Source organism: Melanaphis sacchari, unplaced genomic scaffold, assembly GCF_002803265.2.
Source record: "Melanaphis sacchari strain LSU unplaced genomic scaffold, SCAv2.0 Contig48_pilon_pilon, whole genome shotgun sequence".
In the NCBI taxonomy this organism is placed as follows: Eukaryota; Metazoa; Arthropoda; class Insecta; order Hemiptera; family Aphididae; genus Melanaphis; species Melanaphis sacchari.
In genome coordinates, this window is record NW_020271327.1 from 2,548,393 (window position 1) to 2,563,647 (window position 15,255).

At 25.6% G+C, this 15,255-nt stretch overlaps 1 protein-coding gene across 2 annotated transcripts in view; it reads right to left on the reverse strand.

Moving 5' to 3' along the window:
• Positions 1-11,307: 11,307 nt before the first annotated feature.
• Positions 11,308-15,255, reverse strand: part of LOC112598595 (glutamate receptor 1-like) — a 173,493-nt gene continuing 169,545 nt past the window's right edge. For both annotated transcript variants that reach the window (XM_025345124.1, XM_025345125.1), the window contains 3 exons: positions 12,710-12,784; positions 12,036-12,127; positions 11,308-11,515 (listed from right to left, as the gene is read on the reverse strand). In XM_025345124.1, the coding sequence (XP_025200909.1) occupies positions 12,089-12,127; positions 12,710-12,784 (114 nt within the window). In that variant the 3' untranslated portion in view covers positions 11,308-11,515; positions 12,036-12,088. The remainder of the gene's footprint in view (positions 11,516-12,035; positions 12,128-12,709; positions 12,785-15,255) is intronic.

Consider the following 15,255-nt stretch of genomic DNA (forward strand, 5'->3'; position numbering starts at 1 on the left):
ATTTGTCAAAAACATCGAAAACGGATATTACACCATCGATTAATTGTGCCAGACGTGCGGATCGGATGACGGTAACGCGGGGTGACTACGCAAGAGAAATACAATATACACAACATTGTTCTTTAGTGGAAAGCGTTCATCGAATCGGCTACGAAAACAAATAATAAGCGTACGATGGTACACAAGATCGTTTGACGTGACGTCAAACCAAGTAAACAGTACAAACAAAGAGCTGCAAAAACGGTACCTTTAAAAATACCACGTGTGCATGAGTTTGACAGAATTAAGTACTGTGGTTTTAGGCATATTATTATTAGTATTATTATTTTATTAAAAACTATCAGTAGGAAAAAAAAACTATTGGACGTAGCATAAAATTTTAATTAAATCAGATGCTGCATTGTTGATAGTATTTAAAAAAACAAATTAATTTAATCATATACGTCGAATAAGCTAAGAATCGCATCTTCAAAAACAGATGCATCCGTAAATGTTATTTGAACTCAAGGTTAAATGATGTATATATAATCCTTTTTATTTTTCGTATGACAGTTATACAACAGTATCTACAATAACCACGGTCAGAATTCACAATACCTAATCTATCCATGTGTTGGGGGTATTGACATTTTTATGTTCGTATAAATATTTTTTTATCATATATTTTTGTTAATATCGTAAATTCAGATATTATTGAAATTAATTAGTTAAATTATATATTTAACGCCTTGGTAATTATTGAGAACATGTATGTATATAAACTTAATATGATAGATAAAATCATGTTGTATACCATGGTGCATTGACTAGTTATTTCAATATTTCTAATTGTCGTGCAGACAATATTACCTGTTAATTGTTATTTATAGTTTATTTTTTTATAGTTAGATGAAAAATTTAAATTGACCTCAATATCAGGTTAGTATTTATCGTTGAACTGACATGTGTGTTTCGTACGCAGATTTTTCTCATAGTGTCGCATTTGTGCAACTAACAAGTATATTTTACAAACGGAAGAAGAAAGAAAATCAAGCGCTTATTTGAAGAATGCAAAACCGATGAAAAACGCAAATGATTGTAGATATTAATCATTAACTAAAACTTTGAACGACACATTTCACAATTCAAATTTTGTACGTCGTATAAGTTGAATGATTGTAAAATAGTGTGAGGTTGACATTTTTTTTTAAAATCACATTATAAACCAACAATTAATTCAATGACAAAACGTAAATTTCCATAACGGTATACAAATTTCAGAAGGTGTTTGAAACATCTATAAAGGGTTAACGTTAAGTACACCTTCTACTTTTAGTTACATCAGCGCCTATGTATTTATGTATTTTGCAGACACGATGGAATGGCAAGTAAGAAAAACAATGTATTCCCTTTGTGCGTCTACTCGGGCGATAAAAATCGATAAGCCGTCTAACACGCACAACTCACATGACGTGATGAATAACGCCGTTGTACACGTCTCATTATTATAATATGCGCGTGTTAGTGTGTTACTTCGCACATTTTACTTGCGACAGAAGAGTATAATGTATTATTATGCAATATAATAAATACTCTGGAAACTTTGTGGCTTTTGAAGGCGATTAACTGACGTACACGCGCGGCGTACATCAAACTCGCCAAATATTTAATATTGTATTTTACATTTCGTGTGGTGTTCGTATTATAATATTACGTACATTCACGTCACCTGTACAATACGCGCTATGTATACGTTTCGTTGAACAATGATGATTTTATAATATGGATGTACATACTTACAGCGAAAAGCACACAATACAAGAATAGTATATAATATTATGTTATTATATTCGGCTCAAAACGTTTCATTCGTAATCCTGTAATTTTTTTATTTTTTTTGTTTTTTTATCTCTTACCTATATCGATGAAAGAAGAACCATAGATCCCCGAGTTTATACACTAGATTTTTAAAGATCACGAATCATATAAACACACTACGGGTACACACTTTTCTGGTGAGTGGTATTTACTTTAATTTAGCAACGGGATATTAATAAATATTATTGATCATACTGCTTTAAATACATTATATAGGTTTAATGTATTTTTGTAAGAACATAAACATTAACAGCTAGATTTATCCATTTTTCTCAATAACGTTCATCATAGCACATTTTTAAAATTAAATATTATAAGATAACTGTTATAGCATGTCATAACAAGACAAATGTTTAGCATGTTATACTAAGAAATGTGTCAAAGTACTCTTGAGAAGTCATTATTTGGTATCGGAAGACAAGAAATCCAGATGGCACAAAACTTTGAACGCTGCAAAACTGATGTCCAACCAACTTTGTGGGATACTTAGAGAAGATAGATTATGATCATTAGAAATACTTCCAGAAATAAACTGTCTAGTTAAGTTTGGAAGTTTTCATTCAAATATCTGTGTCCATTATATTTAGCAAAATTTCGACCATGATGTGTTTTTAAACTAAATAAATTACTGTATACATCAAGCTAACATATAATTATATTATATCTCGGTAAAAAGTTCGTTTTAAATTTTGTTATTAATTAGAATAGATTATTGCTATGGAATAAAAATTATATAAAATATCTTAGAGCAATTTTATCGATTTTCTATATTTATAAATATTGTTTATAAACTTAACATCTTTTTTTCTTTTTTATATCAATACAAAATCGATGGTTAAGTTATGGATATCATAGCTCAGATTAATAAAGCTGCAGAACGTCGATATTTTTTATTTATTATCGTTCAGCTTGTCACTAATGAACAGTTTACAAACCGGAATACTTGAAAACTAATATAACATTTGCATTGTAGTGATCGGAAATTTGCGTTCAAAAAAATAATTTTACACTTACTTTTTTATTCTTGTTTTTAATCATTATCACTACCTCTTTCTATCTCTATGACATATATAATGTGTTGTGTGCACGTACGGTATTAAATTCTGCCTATCCACTAACGGAAATCATGGAATATGTGTACATATACATATTGTACATGTCTTATTGCAACGCAATACCCATTGGTTGAAATCGCTTCAAGTTGTTAGTTGTTACCCTAGACAAAACAAAATTTGTAAAACAATATTCCACGAGCATTATATATATATATACATTATACTCGTATGTATATATGGAGGAATGTGTACTATGTATCATACATATGTAATTGTAATATATGCGGATTATGATAATAATAATAATAATAATAATAATAATAATAATATGCGTCCAAAACCGCACAAGCCATCATAAAATATAACTTATTTTTATTTAATCGTAAAAATATCGATAGCCGCGAGAGCGTGGTAAGCGCGGAACTCGACTCGAACCCACCCAACCACCCACCTAACCACCTAGTTAGCGTATTATATGGGATTAAATGTTTTTGACAACACGACAAGTCCCACACCAATATACCAATTATTGGCTGAGGCCTGAGGGGTGCAACAGCAATTGTTGTATTGTTATGATGAGTTAGATGAAGAAGGGTTATTTTTCCTAAACAGCACTAATATTTCGTTTCTGATAATATAATATATATTTATGCGTGATACATAAAGGTAAAATGATTATACGTGATGGCAGTAAGCACCCATTTATAACTTTATAAATGTATTTATTTAAATCCTAATTTTTTTTTAATTTTCAAGTATTTATATTGAACATAATATTTTAAAATACCTACTTACATTTTGTTTGCATTTAAAGAGTCGTGTGTCAATAAAATGTTCTTTTTTTTTTTTTTTTTTTTAAGTACCCTTATTAGCAGTTAATTGATTATTTTTTTTTTTTTTTTTGTTCTTTACGATAATAATAGTATAAAACCAAAATTTAAACAAGTAATTTCTTAAGTGTTTAGTTACATGAATTATACTATTATGATTACATAATCAACGATAATAGCTTTAAATAAAATATAAGGACTGTATGGCTATGATTTGAAACATACTTCCTATGGTCTACCAAGATTAAAGTATATTGCATATTTATAATTGTTTTATGTTTAATTTAAAACTGTTATCAAAAAAATATTAAGCCTTAGTACATGCACTTTGCATTTTATCAACTCTGAAACTACTCGTATGAATTTTTATTTATATGCACCAGCATTTAAGAAAAAAAAACAATGCGTGTAACAATGTATAGTAAAAATAAGTGTTTTTAACTAGAAAAAAAAGTTTATGTCACAACAGGATACTTCTTAAATGATATATAAGATTTAAGTTTCTGAAAATAAGGTCTTTGAGCATTATTTAAGGTTGAAATAACAGTACGCACATTTGATGAATCATTCTGTAAATAATATATAACGCACGTATAAAATATATTTTAACAGCATACTATAAGATACAATATTTAAATATATATTTTAATATTATAATCAGTTAGCAGACTGTAATCGTATAATATTAATTAGAATAATAATATATTCGAGGCAAATATTAATAACAATAAAATCAATTTAATAGGTAGCGTATTCTGATCGAATATTATTTTTAACAAACTATAAAAACGGATTATGACGTGGGCATTAAAATAGTATAATATCGATAAACACACAAACACACATACATATGGGTATTACAATTTAAAATATATTTTCTACTTACAATTAAATATATGTGTGTCTGAGTGCATATGCGTTACTAAATTCCATCTGATCTGATTATTGTCTTCTGGGTAATATGCGTTCAAAATACGTTTCTCCTAAGTCCTAATACGTACATTAGGTATTATAATATAGAACATTGTTGTTTTAGAATGACATGAAGTATGGCGATCAGTATAAGTGGTGTTTAGATATTTATGCTTAAGTCGTTCTCATCAGCCACACGATCGTAGTCCATATTATAATCTCTGGACACATCAACTAACAAATACGGTAAATGTATAATACTATTATTACAATAATTTTTGTTTTAGTTTCGGTTACCCAGTTTTTAAAGAATTAAAAAAATTTTAAATTATCTTGTATAATTATGATATTCGAATTTTTTATTTTTATTAAATCATAATATATGTACTGTGTAGGTACTTGAATAATAAAAAATAATAAAAACTGGAAAGTCACTTTTTCCGTATAAATTTTAGCCTTTGGGTTGGGAAATATCGGTATAGTGGTAAACTTAACGCGTTTCGAATATTCATTTAAATTAATCGATATTAAAGTAATTATAATATTAAAAATGGAATCATGAATGGAATCATGGAATTTCACGGTAGAACTTCACATCGTTTAGACAAAATAAAAAACCATAAGACACAACATACTTATGGGGTCACTATATAACACTCTACTTACTCGAGTAATATTACAGCCAACGTAAGCTTGAACATTTAAAAACAAAAATAAAGTGAAGCACCTAACCACCAACATTAATCCATCGCTAACCATTTTCCAGCGTTGATGCGGCGGGAGAGCACTGCAGTAGAAAACCTTTTTACGACGAAGGTGTGTCGTTCGATATTTATAACGTTAAAAAAAATAATTTAACCTATATCCGTCTTTCCATTTTTTTTTCACTATATATATATATATATATATATATATTTAATATTATATGTGTTATTTTCGTTCCAACTATCATATATACGACCCAAACAGCGCCGGAACTCGAATGTACCACCAGAATGGTTTCGTTACGTATTTTTAAATGAAATTTTAAAAGTCATCCGTGCTGAATACAATATCTCAATGCGTATACACATAGTATAGCTAGCAGTTTACATAAAAGTTTTTACGACCTTTCGCGACGGTAAATTTAAATATTTACGTAATAGCAACGATTTGAAAGTATATGTATGTATGTATGTATATATATATATAAATATATATATTATGGGTTACTACGATGACGCATATTACCCGTTATCGGTTACATGCTGTCGACAGAAGTCTGAGTGAGATGAAATCATATATAAAATATTTTTTCGATCATATATTTTATTTATTCTTTGTAACGTTCTATTTTATCCACCATTCCAGCGCAGGTAAATAATATGAATACTCGAATGGTGCCTATAGTATTAAAACCGGTAATATACTTTAAAATGTATCTGTCGTTTTCAATAATTCACATAAGTGTTTTTATTTTTTTCAATATAACTATTTTAGGGGTGTTTCGATCGTCAGTCAGGACAGTTTTTTGAACATGATAGACAATATCTACTGTAGCGTTCAAGTTCAAAACAACTGAGCACTGCAATATCCCGTACCATAAACCAATGAAAAACATAGCTTGTCATGTTTCTCGACTCTCAACAACTGTCACCCGACGAAATACAATTTTCAGAAACATTTTAATTTAAGCGCACTTTAGTAACATACAATATTCAAATGTGCCATCCACAAAAACATATTAAAATGCATTTAATATTTTTTATTTTATTTTTTTATAGTTATTTTGTAGTATATTTTTTTTTTTTTACAATTGAAGATTATAAATTATGTAGAAACTTATTTTAAACATGCATAAACTACGTAACTGCATAATTTATATTTCTTTATCTTGAGTAATTAGGCATCTAATAGATTTTTTATGAATTAAAAATAACCATTATAATTCATTACTTAAACAGATAAAATATATTATTTTTGACCAGGCATTGCGGTTACACTATAGAAGATTAGTAAATCGTTACATATTATATATTATTTTATTATTTTTTCACATACTGTTGTAAACAATGTTTAGTAATTCTTATATTGGACCGCTACTTTCAATTTTAACAATATTCCAAACTCTATCTAAAGTAATGACGTATCCAGAATATCGTGATCGTTCTATACTATATTTTTTTCAAATAAAACTAAACTGCATGGTACTAAAATATATATTCTATGATATAAACTTTTATATAAAATATAGGCGTATCTAAATGTATTTTAAAAAGTCGAAAAAGGTATGCAAATTAATATTTTCTTTATATCGAAAAAAGTTGTAAAATAATAATTCCAAAAACGAATTTTCCATAATATTTACTAAATTGTTTTATTTAAGTATTTCATTTACAAATTAAAATTATACGACGCTTGGTATTTTTGTCGCCTTAAAAGTTTATCTCAATAACAATAAATTTAAATAAGTCAAAGATACTGTATGCAATTGTGAATAGAAAAAAAAATACATAATATTTATGTATTTATTTTAGTTGCATTAATATAATTTTTCTAAAAAATTAATCAATACTTTAAAGTTCTAATTTAAACATTATATACATACGAATACTAATAACATTGTATAATTCGTATAAAAATTAAAATAAAAAAAAAATGTAATAATTAAGAATTGACAATTGAAATGATTTGAAATAGATATTGGCACACGTTAATAAGTGACAATTTTTTCAACATACAATGTAAACGTGATTGGTTTCGTTTTTTAAAAATTTTGATGTTGCCTACAAAGATAACAACGACATAAAACTTTCTAAGAAATTCACTTTAATGCAAAACATTTAATCAAAACAATGAAACATACTGTTTTTTTCAATTTAAAAATAATTTGTAGTTTTGTAGTATACTCGTAACCTATGTACGAGTATACTACAAAACGTATAATAATAAATATATGTACTATTTAAATACATATAGGTACATGATAAAATATACTAGTTAAAATATAAATTAAATAATAATACAAATTGATAGATAACATGGTATATTTTTAGTTTACCATTAAAAAAGTTTAACTGTTTAAATTATATTAAAACAATAACTCAACGGGTAAAAAATATTTGATAATAATAATTTTAGATAAAATAATATATTATCTGTCAATTTAATATATTTATTTAATTATTCTATAGTGCCCATTTCATTTTTGAACACACCAAACGTAACAGTAGCATAATTCATGCGGAAATAGTTATGATTTTTTTTTTTTTTTTTATCAGTAGGATATTTAAATAATCATATAAATGTAAGAGAATACTTAATCAATAAATACATATTAATCAGTAAATACTATTTACTTAATATCTATCAATTATTTAATAACATGCATCAATAATAAACATAAATAAAAATATCAAAAATAAAAACAATAAAATCAAATAATCAGTGGTATAAGCTAAATGGAAAAATATAATGAGTAGGTATAGGATTTTACAGCTTTTAAATACGTGCATAAATGTATTCTATATAAATTAAAAATATGAATAAAAGTTTATTAATTAGTGAAAGATAATTCACTAAAATTTGAATGTTCATGATAGTATTATTGACATGAATAAATTCGAGAAGTCATACAATTCCGAGTATAAAGTTTTTTTTTTTTTTTATAACTGACAATGAAAATAAGCTCGTATAGGTTAAAATACAGTAGATAAGAATTTAAATGAAAAGTGAAATGGAATATTATATTTAAAAATGTGTTGAACAAATTACGTGAATACATCTATGAGTGAAAAGCTACCAAGTAAAAACAAATGAGGATTCAATTACAATTATACATTCTACAATTTATTTCATTTTATTTTTTTTTTATTTCAAATATACGAAAAGTACCTCTTATTTTTGCATGCTGTAAAATATCACAAATTTCAATATATCAAAATAATTATGCTAGTCAAGATAAAATAATTTTCTGACCTTTCGAATAAAACAACATTTCACAATATTTTATCTGTACTAGCGTACTTTTATGACCAGTATAGAAAATAATTCTACGTTTATATTTACTGCAATGACCTAACCTTACCTATTTTACTTTTGTTATTTTATTTATTTACTTATTTTTAAAATCAGGATAAAATTATTATCTAAAAAAAAAAATGTATGTATTAATTGTACAGTATCATATAAGCAATACGTATTATCGAAGAGCTAATAGATTTAATTTATGTTTATCCTTAACAATATATTTCATAATAGCAATTTTTATAAGAACACTACCAAGGACCAACCTATAAAAATATATAATAAATAATAATAAAATGTTTTATATTGGTGTTCTCAGTTTTTGTTCTTGTACTATCTATGTCTTTCCACTTAATTCGATTGAACAATGAATTATTTTTGAACTAATTTTCCCTATACATCGACCATTGTGTCTTATCAAGATTTAATTACCAATATAAATAAAATTTATAAAAATCTATTTTTTTTTTTTTTTTTTTAACTTTTACTCACGGTTAATAAAAAACAGTAATTTTACAATTATTATGTATTTATATAAAATAATTAATACGAAAAAGATATATTACGAAATTCAATACATGAGAAGAAATGTCACCTATTAGCAACATCCCTATCAGAAGAGATTAAGACAACTCCAAATCATTTCCAACAATCTAGGCAGCTGGTGGATTACTTAATTTTTTCATGGTGATATCATTCATTAGAGGATTGTGTGATTACTATACACATTATGACTTTTTTTTTTTAAATTTTAAGAAATGAAAGATTATTTAATGCTAGGTTAGAAGGTAGTTGAATATAAAATAGTATACCTAGTGTTAACTACTAAAATAATATGAAAAATTGTACATAACATTTATTCGAAAAAATAAAATAATGATAATAATTATTTTTATTACATATTAATTAATATCATTATTTTATTTTTATTTTTGTTTCTTTTCTACTATAAATATATTTTTATTTGGAAGAAAAAGTATCATAAAATGAATTTAAAATAATACGGTATTGGTATTTAATATCGATTGTTTATTACTCGATATCGTAATATGATGTGTATAATGTATATATATATATTTATACGCATATGTATATGTGTATGTGTATGATATTAATAATAACAAATATATCGCACTCTATTAATATTAATTAATAAATTACTTCCAATGTTACCTCTGTATATCTGCGCAGTACGCTGTCTATTTATTGGCATCGTTAGAAATTCAAACAATGATACAAATTGAAAATTATTATTTTAAACATAAATATTTTATTTAAATCTTCTCGACTTAATTTCAATAAAAAAAAGTGCATTTTATAAGTAATACGATAATTTTACATGCAACGTAAACATAAATTTCAATAAATTGCAACCATAATTTAATTTATTTAATTTCTGCAATAAAATAAAATAATTTTATTATTATAATAAATTAATTTACTAATAATTATTTGACTTACTTTTTTTTTTTGTATAACCACCAAAAACACACAGCAAGTTTTAAATTATGTATTGTTTACTGTTAAAAATACTTGAATATTTGCAGAAATAAAATAAGTTTCATCACATTTTAATGACATTTTATGTGGCAAAATTATTTCGAAAGTTGTTTGTGTATATTTATAATACTAGTCTTACAAGGAAACATTTTATACTATTTATAAAGTATTTTTAAAACTTAATCATATTATTTTTTTAAATTAATTTTTAGTTGTACTTTTCTTTTAATTATGACTTTCATTTTTGTTTTCAAAAACGTTTTAATTAAGTTTTATACGCAGCATTTGACCATTGATTGTTTTAAAAACTTTACTTCCATCAACAGTTGAAACAATATTGTGTACTTACTTGTTTAAAAAAAGTATTAAACAGCAAATAAGATTACAATATTTTTTTATGTTTATATAGTTGAGTTAAATGGAAAAAAATATTTTCGAGGATAGGCATTATAAGGACATAAAACAATAAACACTTTTTTTAAAAACAATTATGGCACATATAATATTATATTTACATACTTATTTTCTAGTGGTAATACAAGTTGTTCATAAGGTTCATAAATTGTTGATACTCGAAAAAAAAATCTTTTTTAATTTGTACAAAATACAAAAAAATCGTGTAAAACAAACAACATCAACATTAAATATCATTATAAATTTCAACTTATATTATCATTACTTAACTTAAAACAACTCAAAAATCCAACGTAAAAACAAAACAATATATTTCAAATTAAGTACCAAAAAAGTTAATATAACATATTGAATAATATTTATTTACACATTCTTGTTTCAAAATCATCTCAGTCGTCCTATAAATGTATTCATACAAACAATAAATGAAAACAATAAAACAATTCAATTAATAGTGTTTAGATTAAACTCGAATTATTATTAACGATGAAATAATGACTGATATCTTGACATTTTTAATAACACGGAAATATAACTATGTTTAATTCACTAAATGAAAATTTTTTTTTGTTCATTTTGTATTTTCTTTTTACAACTGTACATCAATAATGAGTTTAGAATACAAAAACAAAAATAATAATAAATAAATATATATATATATATATATATATATATATATTTCACAATTTAAAATGTATTTAAATAGATATACGAGAAAGATGATGAGAGAGAGAGAGAGATAGAGAGCAAAATAGATAGAGTAAGATAAAAGAGAGAGAAATATAGAGCAAGAGAGAAAAAACAATTTCAAGTTATTGGAAAACAAGTTCCAGAGTTTAGAGTTGAAAGTGTTTTTCATCTGCATCTGGGAGATGGGTCTCTGTATATATAATAAATGTACAAGGCTTTTTCCGTTTAGGACTCGAACGTATTGTTTTTCATCTAAAGAATAAATGCATCATTGTCACAAGCATATTAAGCAAATTGGTAGGTTATATATAATTCCAAGCGAAAAATATTTGACACTAATGTCACAATATCTCGCAGTCATAATATGAGTATATACAACGAGACAAACGTAGTTTAAAAAAAAAAAAAATGAAAAATAATGTCTTAAAAATATATTGACTGATTATTACAATTTGTCAAACGTTAAAAATAATATCCTTCTCTTTAAACTGTCAGAAACATAATTCAGTTAATTGACGTAATATGTCAAATTTGAAAACAAAACTAACAATTCGTATTCTATAATTATTTTTTTTTTTTTATATCTTTTGTGCTTTATGATTAATAAGTTTGATTATAATCATTCGTTTAAATTAAGTATCTAAGTGTTTTTTTGATGGTATTATAAAAGTAAGTAAGCAAACAAAAAAACAAAATAGATTTTACTAATCAACAATCAAATTCAAATATAACTTATATTTTCAAAAAATTAAATAAATGCATTTAAACTTACAAAGATTATTTTCAGGGAGTTTCAATTAACAGTGCAAACAAACATTATTTGTCCTACGTGCCGATCACTCTGCACATGTCCACTGGAGTTTCCTACAAGAAAAAAAAAAAATTTAAAAAAAACATTTTATTGATTAGGTGCAATACAAGCGAATATGATAAAAAGATAAAAAGTTATTTTAAATTACTTTTTTATTGTTTTTAAAATAGTGTTAAGAGAAAAACGATTATCCTAACACCTAATAAAACCCACATGATATAAAGTTGATCGTCTATTACCAATAAGCAAACATTATAATACCGCGTGCCTTACAATGCATTTATATTCACTATGGATAGTGTTAAACGAAATACCTGATACGACTATCCATCTACTTAACGCCCGTAAACTGCTGTTTCGTACAAAATGTGCAATGGGTGCAAATTTTTAAATAGAAATCGAATTTCCCTCACGCACAAATACTTTTAAACGTGGATATAGAATTTTTAAATAATGACTGTTATTACTCCATAATTTTATTACATTTAATTGAACTATACCGTCACGGTGTAAACATGAATTTAAAAGTAAACTCAATTTTTTTGACAACACAATCGGTGCTGCGTATATTAAAAACAATAATGATAATAGTAAAGTATATAATTTATAAGCTACGTCCATTAAACAACACTCACCCTGCCACCGTTCTCGGGGTCGTGCCTGTTATTTTTGTACTTTCCGACTGTTTTCACGGCATCCGGCAACTGAAACTAGAAACGATAAAAATTCTATTAAGTTTAGGCCGAAATCGAAACTTAACCACGGAAAAAAGATAGTAGATTAGTAGGTATATGCGCGATCGTAGACTTCGTATGGCACGCAGTCTTCGTCGAATTAATTGGAAAACTTACTAAGTGGTTTTATTGGACCGGTGCTAATAGTTTTACATGCGTCTGATAATACCGGGCTAACAACAATGCGATTATGACTACTAGGGTTTATTGATTAGACAGGCAGATTATTATTGTATTGCGTCGTTTATTATCGAATAATATTATTATGATATATTATCATAATATTCTCGTAGCTATTTACGTATTATGAACAATATTATAACAATCATTATTATCGCTTAAACGACCGTGGTAGATCGCGTAAATTTTAAGGATGTACCACTTAACCACCCACCGAGACTAATTTGAGTCCTAAAGGGGAAAATTTCGGAATTATTCGTAATATATAAAACAATTTACCAATAGATAATCATAACCAAAGCTACACCCTTCAATCGTAATAAACATTTTTAATTTCAAATTTTTTATCTATCGAAATAACACTGCAACATTTTAATAATTTAAAAATTATTTTATCAATAATACATAAGTGCAATATAATAGTAAGCACATATTTCAAAATGATTATCAGCATTTTATTTAAATTAAAAGTTATATAGCAGACAATAATTCGAGATAATTATAATATTAAATCAGGAAGAATTTAAATTTAAAAAAAAAAAATTATTTGTATCATTAAAAATGCTTAACCCTGTTAAAATATTATTATTTGTATTAAAAATGCTTCTATTGATTTTAACAACAAATATATAAAATACGAAAATAAGGTGCAACCATGTGAAGCAAATGCCTGCTTATGTAAATGATGATTATATGGTAAAACAATACAAAAATGTATTGTTTACAATATATAAATCCAATGATACATTTATGTCAACGAGATATCTTATTATAATATTTTAAATTATAAAGCACGCAAACTATACCAGATAACTTTAAATTGTTGATTTAAATTGATTTAAACAGTATTATTTAACTTAATTTGCTGATTCCTAAAAATTTCAAGTAAGAACAAAATTTTAGGATTTTTATATATAGTCTTTGCTTTTTATTATTAGGAAAAAAATTTCTGACTTTAATTGTGTTGAATTAAAATTTAAGCATGTGATAAATTATGGTGAAAAGAATGGAACAATTTAAAAAAATCGTTTTTTCAGCGTTTAATTTTATGTATACTGATCTACTATATATGCCACCAAGTTTTAAAAATAAAAACAGAAATAGAAATATATTTTAATATTATACATTTTTAATTTTTATGTACCGATTTACTGCACAAACTATCTCATTAACTAGATACTCCTTTTCTTGAACGTTATCTCTTTACTGCAATAACACCGACTTTGACTTTTTCTTTACGTGTTAATTCAAAATGTTTAATTCGTATTGTACTCTAAGGTATCAGAGATAATTTAAAACTATTATTACTAATTGTATTTTTATTATTTATACTTAATATTAATTTATGCTCTATATACCTATATAGTATAGGCTATAACTATTAAATTATGACTAATTTTTATCATTGAAACTTGACTCGTTTTTATTCATACATATCTATTTGAATAAAATATTATTATTAATTATCTTGATTAAACAAAAGCTTATCTTTGACATTTCAAAAGCGCAAAATCACAAACACAAATTTTATCAGCTTTCTTTAACTATCATATAAATCTATTTTGAATTGAAAGAGGAAATAATGCTTGTCTGATTAAAATTTAAATTTAATCCATTGCATGGCGTTTTCTTTGTTTGGACCAGGACCGACGAACGATAACTGACTGAAATATATTTTACTATAAAGTGCGACAAGTATTAATTAATAATAATGGCCAGTTATAATGATAGACAAATGGCCAAAGACGTGACACTGCAGCTGTTCCATTCGTGAACAATATTATTCTCATCTCTCGCGTAAACTTTTAAATACTATATAAATCGATTTACCAGACATTACAACCAGTCGAACGGCAACAGTAAAAAAATTTTCTCGTTTAATACTCGCGAACAACAATAATTTTTCTAATTCTTCATCGGCAGTAAGACGCGAAAAAAAAATATTTATTATTAACAGTTTTCCGTGATGGGCTATATATTACGAACGAACACCCACATTCCATGGACACAAATCGATGTGTTCGTCTTATGTTTTTTACTTGTTAAGCGCCAGAATAAATTGTTATAGTAAATATCTACTAAGACCATATTATAACAATATATACAAGCTGTATTAGTAAATTATTTTTTATACGCAACCAGACACTTATTTATGACCTGCTACTATCTTTAAGCCTACAGAAAAATTCTAGACACAATAAATATAGTATTTCAATAATATTTCAATTTTCTGTACGCTTTAATGGTGTTCTGCTGTTATAGTTTAG